At 36.7% G+C, this 8,134-nt stretch overlaps 2 protein-coding genes across 2 annotated transcripts in view; both read right to left on the bottom strand.

Annotated features, from left to right (window-relative positions):
• Nucleotides 3,202-4,086, bottom strand: LOC107627458. The gene has a single exon (XM_016330291.1). The coding sequence runs from the start codon at nt 4,084-4,086 to the stop codon at nt 3,202-3,204; it is 885 nt and encodes a 294-aa protein (XP_016185777.1).
• The window catches only part of LOC107625525 (coatomer subunit delta), a 7,508-nt gene continuing 5,352 nt past the window's right edge, over nt 5,979-8,134 (bottom strand). Inside the window, exons 8-12 of the mRNA XM_021116030.1 lie at nt 8,116-8,134; nt 7,876-8,083; nt 7,510-7,572; nt 7,308-7,404; nt 5,979-6,273 (exon numbers count right to left, since the gene is read on the bottom strand). The exon at nt 8,116-8,134 is cut by the window's right edge and continues 99 nt beyond it. Of these exons, the coding sequence (XP_020971689.1) occupies nt 6,184-6,273; nt 7,308-7,404; nt 7,510-7,572; nt 7,876-8,083; nt 8,116-8,134 (477 nt within the window). The 3' untranslated portion in view covers nt 5,979-6,183. The remainder of the gene's footprint in view (nt 6,274-7,307; nt 7,405-7,509; nt 7,573-7,875; nt 8,084-8,115) is intronic.

The following is an 8,134-nucleotide window of genomic DNA, read 5'->3' as shown; positions in this document are numbered from 1 at the left end:
AATGGTATATTTCATCTTCTCTTTATATTTTCAATTATATCTCTTTTTTTTTTATAATATTAAAAGTGGTTTTCACCTATCTCTTTAAGGTGAGGTGCTATGCTCTCATGACTTCTGTTCCGTGAATTACCTAAAATTGAGTTGTTTTTGGGCCTGAACATGATGTCCAGACTTTTTTTGAGGCAGTGCCCGACTTCAGCTAGTATCGAGGTGCCGCCGTTCGAGTTTCTTGTGGAGGTAGGGGGTGGTACCTGCAAGAAAGTTCGATGTTTAAGTTAGCAAAGGTTAAGCAGGTTTTTAGTAGTTTGGGTTCTGAGTATACCTGAGAGAGTTCAGGTATTTAGAATTGTAGAGTCTCTAACCACATTTTAGAGTAGTTCCACCTTTGATGGTGAACAATCGTCCCCGTTGTTGGGGGGTTGTTAAGATCTCCCTTCTAGAAGTATGGGAGAGATTGTAGGAGTTAGTTCATTTATTCGAGTAGGTAGGGCCAAGATTAGCGTCGTTCAATTGACCTCTATGAGGTCGGGTAGACAAAGAAGGAATCCTTATGAGGATTGGGCCTTACTCATTTTGGGCCTAGCTATTTTTTGGGTTAGGATATGAATAGTGCCCCTACTTAAGACTGGCCTTTTGATAGGTCGGGCTCAAGCAATTAGAGCCTCATTTAATTGTTGGACTTATTTTAAACAGGTCGGCCTCTTCAACTCCAGGATGGCTTTGTATTTTTCTGGGTTGGCTTTGATGCCTCTCTGAGTGAGCATGAATCCCAAGAACTTGTCGGCATCTACTGCAAAAGTGCATTTTGTGGGATTTAATCTCATCCCGTGCTGCTTTATTGTGTTGAATACTTCTATGAGGTCAGACAACATGCTGTTTTCTTCCTTGGTTTTTACAAGTATATCGTTGACGTAGACTTCCATCAGTTTTTCGAGGTGAGAGGAGAATACTTTGTTCACTAACCTCTGGTAAGTGGCTCCAGACTTTTTTAATTCGAGTGACATTATACCGCATAACAATAATTATCTCTTGGAGTGATGAAAGATGTTTTCTCTTGGTCCGGCTTGTACATCGAAATTTGGTTGTATCCCGAATAAGCGTCTATAAAAGACAAGTATCTATATCCTGAAGCCAAGTCCACCAATGCATCGATGCTAGGAAGATGGTATGGATATTTAGGACAAGCCTTATTAAAGTCGATATAGTCGACACACATTCTCCATTCTCCATTCTCCATTCTGTTTCTTCACAAGCACTATATTTGCCAACCATAAAGGGTATTTTACTTCCTGATGACACATCATCTTAAGCTGTTTTTAAATTCTTTCTTATTTATTTTCTTAGATTTTAATTAAATTTCTTATGTTTTCTAATATAATTTAATAAATAATCAAATATTTGGAGTTTGAATAGTGTTTTTATATTTTCAGGAATTTTGGACTCAAAAAGTAGCAAAAATAAGGCTTTTTCACAAGAAAAACATAAAAGAAATAACAGCTTGGCCCAAGAAGCGTGGCCCAAGGAAAATGAAGACATACACGTCAGTGTATAACACACGCACGCTTGGCGGAAGGCATGCACGCCCAACAGTTCTGATCCATGCCCGGCGGACCCAGCACTCCTTTGATACACGCCCAGCGGCCAGTGATCCACGGCTGGCGGATCTCCTTCATGCAAGTGAAATTTTGGGTTTTTTGCTCAATCTTTCACTAATACAAGCCCGAATCAACTACAACTCTCAACGTCCAAGATTCCACAAATTAAGACCCAAACTTAATTATTCACATCATTAGAAGTCTTAATCACATCCAGAAGATTGAAGACTCTAGAAGATTATTTATTGATTCTGTCTAGAATCATAAGAGATTTGATCGTTTAGATTTTGATTTGAATTTGAAATTGAAGTCAGTATCTTATCTTTTTCTCCGGAAAATAAGTAGTTATCTTATCTCTCTCTGAAGGATATGATTAGTTTACTATTTTTGAATTTTAGAATTTAGGCTATAAATAAGTGAGCATAGCTCACAGAAGAGGGCACCAAGTCGTTGGACTACTTCTCTTCTTCTTGTTTTTCTTACTTCTTCATGGGTAATTAATCCTTTGTCAAAGGGTTAGGAGCTCTGTTTATGTTTTCTATGGATAATTAACTTACGTTTATTTTATTTCGAAGTCTTGCATTGATCTATTTCATGATTGAGTTATTCGTTCTTCATTCGGATTAGTGGATCGAAAGATAAGCTAATTCTTCTTGGATTCTTTTAGTATAATTGAAAATTTTGATATTTGAATCAAAGCTTGAAACTCTTTCACATGACTATTTAAATTCGGCTAGAAATAGTAGTTCAATTAGTGTGTGACACATACATGATTTTCAATCACTCTAATTTTGAATAAGTAATATATAATTCGGATTAAAACAACTTTTGAAAATTATATTTTCTTTTAAGATTTAACTGGACAAGACTATCTTGAATACGTGACATATAATTTGACCTAAGGACTAATTTTAAATCTTATTTAAATTTAAAATAAGTTTTTGTGCTTAATCTCTTGATTAACTAATTGACGCCTAACTAATACTTGAGAAACTAAGGAGTCAAGGAATTTGAAATTAGTTACTAAAGATTTTGTCGTGAAAGATCTTTGCAAACTTCAAGATAAATAAACAAGATTGGTTTTCCTAAAAGTATAAGCATCTCCAAAGCCCTTGGCTCTCATCATTACTGTCTTCTCTTAATTCATCATTCAAGCTCACTATTCGTGGCATCCAAGCATTTAACATTCAAGATTCTCAAGGCTCTCAGCAAGACACTCTCTTGCCCTCTTCGATCATCAATCAGGTTTTATTAATCTAATTAGGCTTTTTAATCAGAAATTTACTTGTTCAATCCTTTAATCTTCGTGGGAACGATATCCATTCACTGTGGTATTACTTATACGATCTAGTGCACTTGCTAGTATCCATGGGCTTCGAATTTCGCTCATCACTTCCCTTATGAACCTGGCATCTAACAAAGCCTGTACCTGTTCTTCAATGACTTGTGTTCTTTCGAGGCTGAGCTTTTGTCGTTTTTGTTGTATAGGTCATGAGCTCGGATAGACGACGAGCTTGACAAGATTTGTCTTCAATTTGTCGTTCAAGTTGGCTCCTATGTTTGTAGTTTTTCCATCTTGGTCTCCTATTTGCACTTCTTCTATTTTTCAATCAGGTTGTGGCCTCAACTTTTCTCGTGTTTGGACACCTCTGAGTTCAATAGTATTGATCTCTTTTCCTTTTGTACATCCGCACAGGTTCAAGTTTTCATTGTTACACCTCCTTGCCAATTTTTGATCTCCTCTTATGGGGGTTATTCCCTTTGAAATCGGAAATTTCATGCAAAGATGAGGAGTAGAGACGATTATAGCAAGTCGGTTCAACGTCGTCCGACCTATCAAGGCATTGTAAGCTAAGGCTACGTTAACTACAATGTAGTCTATACTCAAAGTTCGAGATTTCATTCCTTTACCAAAAGTGGTGTGCAACGGAATGAAACCAAGAGGTTGGATGGGTGTGTCTCCCAGCCCGTAAAGAGTGTCAGGGTATGCTCTTAACTCATTTTCTTCCAATTCCAGCTTGTCCAAGGCAGGCGTAAACAAGATGTCGGCCGAGCTTCCTTGGTCTACCAAAGTCCTGTGAAGATTTGTATTGGCAAGTATCATTGTGACTACAACGGGATCATCATGCCCTAGTGTTATTTCTTGTGCATCTTCCTTTGTGAAGGAAATAATAGGCAATTCGGGGACTTCATCCTTTTCTTCAACTTGATAAACTCCTTTCAAATGTCTTTTGCAGGAAGACTTGGTTACTCCACATCCCACAAATCCTCCGACTATCATGTGGATGTGTTTGTCAGGAGTTCGTGTTGGCTGATCTCGTTGACTTCTATCTTCCTCTTCTTTTTTTTTTCTTTTCCCCTGATCGTCAGATCTTTCTACCAGGTACCTTTCTAACCGACTTTCTCTGGCCAGTTTTTCTATTATATTTTTCAAGTCGTAACAATCGTTGGTGGAATGCCCATATATCTTATGATATTCACAGTATTCCATCCAACTTCCGCCTTGTTTTTTATGGGGCGAGGAAATGGAAATTTTTTAGTGTTGTAGATCTCCCTATAAATGTCGACAAAAGAAACTCATAGGGGATGTAGTTATGGTACCTTCGAGGCTTGTGCGAGCTGTACCCATCCTTTTCTTTGCTTCTTTCTCTTTGTCCTGAGCTTGATAAGGATGATTTTGTTTGGGAGCAAGTTCTCTTAGACGGGCATTTTTTCTCCATGTTGATGTACTTTTCTGCTCACTCTTCGTTCAGGGAGGTCGGGTGCCTCTTTGATATGGATTGGGAGAAAGCTTTCTCTGAGACCATTGACTAGTCCTATTATTACTTCTTTTGTGGGTAGGTTCTGGACTTCCAAACAAGCTTTGTTGAATCTTTCCATATAAACGAGGGTTTCTCCGACCTCTTGCTTGACTCCCAAAAGGCTCGGGATGTGCTTCACTTTATCTTTCTGGATGGAGAATCGAGTAAGAAACTTTCTTGCGAGGTCGTCGAAGCAGGTCACAAACTTGGGTGGCAGACTATCAAACTATTTCATCACTGTCTTAGTCAGCGTTGTTGGGAAAGCTTTGCAACGAGTTGCATCTGAAGCATCAGTCAAATACATCCGACTTTTGAAATTACTCAGGTGGCCTGGTATCTCGGGTTGATTGTTCCATCATAGAGATTTATGTTAGTACTTTTAAAATTTCTAGGAACTTTGACCCGCATGATCTCCTCAACAAATAGATCTTCCCCTCCAAAATGGATTTCTTCCCGATTCGCTTGATTATTCCGACCTTGCAATTCGGCTTCTAACTTCAAAAGTTCTTTTCTCTAGTTTTCTTCATCGTCATACCTCTCTTCTTAGATCTCTCCCAGCTTTTCTTTGTCGCTCTATTTCCTATTCGAGCTGTTCCGGTCGTTCTTGGTGTCCAATGAGTTCTGTCGGATGCAGATGCTCCTCATTCTCTGGTGGATGTATCTCTGACTTGATTCTTTTAGGTGAGGATTTTCCGACGTTCCCTCCCTACTAGTACCACCCGCTCTATCTTGTCGAGGGGGTATTACTATTGCACGATAATCGTTGTGAGGTTTCGGTTCTGATTTGGATGTTGTACGTCTGTCTTCAAACTGACCGTCCGCTATGGTTGGGTGTAGCCTTTCAAGTCATGGCAACGACGCCAATGTTTCGACAGTTACCTGAAATTGGATTGCTTTTGGACCTGGACATGAGGTCCAAACTTCTTTCGAGGCAGCATCCGAATTCAGCTAGTATCGAGATGCTGCCGTTCGAGTTCCTTGTGAGGAGGTGGGGGTGGTACTTGCAAGGAACTCTAATGCTTAAATTAGCAAAAGTTTAAGCAGGTTTTTAATAGTTTGAGTTCTGAGTATACTTGAGAGAGTTCGGATATTTATAATTATAGAGTCTCTAACTACCCTTTGGAATAGTTCCACCTTTGATAGTGGATAATCATCCCCTACTCGGGGTTGTTGAGATATCCCTTTTGAAAGTATGGGAGAAATTGTTAGAGTTAGTTCATTGATTCGCGTAGGTAGAGCAGGATTGGCACCGTTCAATTCGATTTTTATGAGATCGGATAGATAGAGATGGAGTCCTTACGAGAATTGGACCATCCTCATTTTGGGTCGGGCTATTTTTTAGACTAGGATATGAATAACTTTTATTTTTCTCTAAAATAAAATTCACTATTCACATTCATATTCATAATATTTCTCAATTATTAATCCATCAAATTTCTATTATTAGCTCAACAAATATGTAAATTTTACAAGAAATCCATAATCATGATTAGTAATTTATGAACTAAATTGATAATTATTTAGTTGACAAATATTTATATGACAGAATCTATTATACCTAAGATAAAAAGCAATGGAGACATTTGGGCATATAAGATGAATCTTGAATTATAAGCTATAAGAATAATTATTTGCCTCTACATACAAAAGAGACATTCTAAGTTTCTCATTACTTGCAATAAATCCTACTTTGTGCTTTCTCTTGGCAAGTGAAAACCTAAGTATGAATCATGAATCATCTATTGTAAAAGAAAACTGTTATTGAGTAGATTGGACTAAAATATCAATCACACAACTTGGTAGTTTTCTGTGATCAATTGCGTTCTCTGAGAAAATTTGGGGGGGTTACCACCCTTTACTGGTATGATATTGGTAACCTGCAGACAGAACACACAAGGGAGAGGGTTATGTGTCAAATGAAAATATTCCCAACCATTAAATCAGGGTTTTCAGCTTAATTATCTTTTTGGTCCTAAAAAGTAGGATTTAATATCGATGTACTATCAATGTAAAAAGGCTTCACATAATGGAAGTGTTCCAATCAACCATCCATTAACTTAAGACCTACAAATACTCGTAATTGAATGACAATAACGTAGCAACCCATTGGCTGGCAAACGCTTAAATGGAGCTACAATCTGCGACAGATTAATTATTAGCCTGTCGGGTTGGAGGATACCGTGAAAAACCAAAAAATAATTGAACGACAATATAAACTCTTACGGCATCGAGGCATAGCATAATAATCAAACTCTTATAAATATACTTCATTTCTGTTTTGCTCTGTAGAATGTTTTGGCTCTAGTCCCAATTTCCAAATTTTCATAAGTGTGCATATTATGAATTAATTGACAACACAAAATAAGAGAAGTCCCCAAATAATGCGAACAAGGATGAAAACAACATTATAAAATTTTCAAAGGCCATTTATGCTGATCTTCAAAAAATATTTAGATCAGACCAAAATAAAAACTTTGTAGGGAGTAAAGTTATATGTTAGGAAGCAAGGACAAAACATTTATTTAAACCTCAATTTTCAGCTATTGTGTGCCAACTATAAAATGATGAGAAATTATACATCCTCAAATAAGCAAATAAAAAGAATTCATTAGTTTTAAAATTTTCAAGACAAATTATATCAACTTTTTATTTCATTTATCAGTTAGAAGATTTCTATGAGGCTATATTATATTACCTAGAGTTAGAAAGAAGTCAATACAGAAGATGATGATGGTAAATAGGAATTGAAGGAAAGTAGGAAAAGATACACTATTAATCCATGATATAGACCTTCCCAGTCATATAAATGTATCAGTTTCAATTGGATCAATTTGACATATTGTTGAAATAAGATGATATATCCAAGGCAACAATTAAAATCAGATGCGGAAAACATAAAATCGAAACAAACCTTCAGGTTACTGAATGTGTTAGTGGCCATAAAACGGACTGCTATGGGAAAGAAAGATGATGAATCTGCTTGTGGAACAACAAACTCCAACGATCCACTGCCAAATAATGTTATTATAGTTGGAAAGAAATTCGATAATACAAAGATAATAACATAGCATAATTCATTTTTTAATAAAATGTCACTCTTAATGGCAACATACCTGCGGTTTGAATTATCAATCAGAATAACAGACCATTCCAAAATGGAATTCCTTGGGTCATACCTGCAAAGCCAATTTTATTGGGGAAAAGTAAAAGGAGCAAGATTGTTATCACAATAAAATCATTTAGAACCACAAAAAGAGAAAAATCATATAGTGATGATTTGGGCCCTCCAATGATAGAAACATTAGCTTTATAGATCACTCTAATTCATGTGCATCTAATCAGTTCTTTAAGGATTGCAAATCTTTAAAACAAACCAAAAAACATTTCTAATGAAACAACAAACTCATGCAATGAAAACTTCAATTCAACACACAAGTCAAGGTTGTCCCTGGGATTATGAAGCCTTAAAAAACCCATACCTCCATTCTCCATCAATCTGATTAACAGATGGTGCTTCTCGAAGAGCAGGAAGAGGTACTGAGATCACAACATTCTGCAGATCAAACATTGATGAAGCTTCATACTCTATGTTGACATAAGTTTGATTTCCTGAAGAGGAGGGCCAGCAGTTTACTGCAAGAGACATACATGTCAAACCATAAGTTTTTAGAGCACAGAACAACAAATAATAAAGCACATCAATTATAGATATTAAGATATAACTGACTTATGAGTGGC

This window comes from Arachis ipaensis, chromosome B02, assembly GCF_000816755.2.
Source record: "Arachis ipaensis cultivar K30076 chromosome B02, Araip1.1, whole genome shotgun sequence".
In the NCBI taxonomy this organism is placed as follows: Eukaryota; Viridiplantae; Streptophyta; class Magnoliopsida; order Fabales; family Fabaceae; genus Arachis; species Arachis ipaensis.
The sequence above is the reverse complement of the archived record's forward strand: the minus strand, read 5'-3'. Positions and strand labels throughout refer to the sequence as shown.

What these genes read in the sequence shown, in the direction of transcription:
- LOC107627458 (XM_016330291.1), bottom strand. Translation starts at nt 4,086, where the DNA reads ATGGAATACTGTGAATATCATAAGATATATGGGCATTCCACCAACGAT.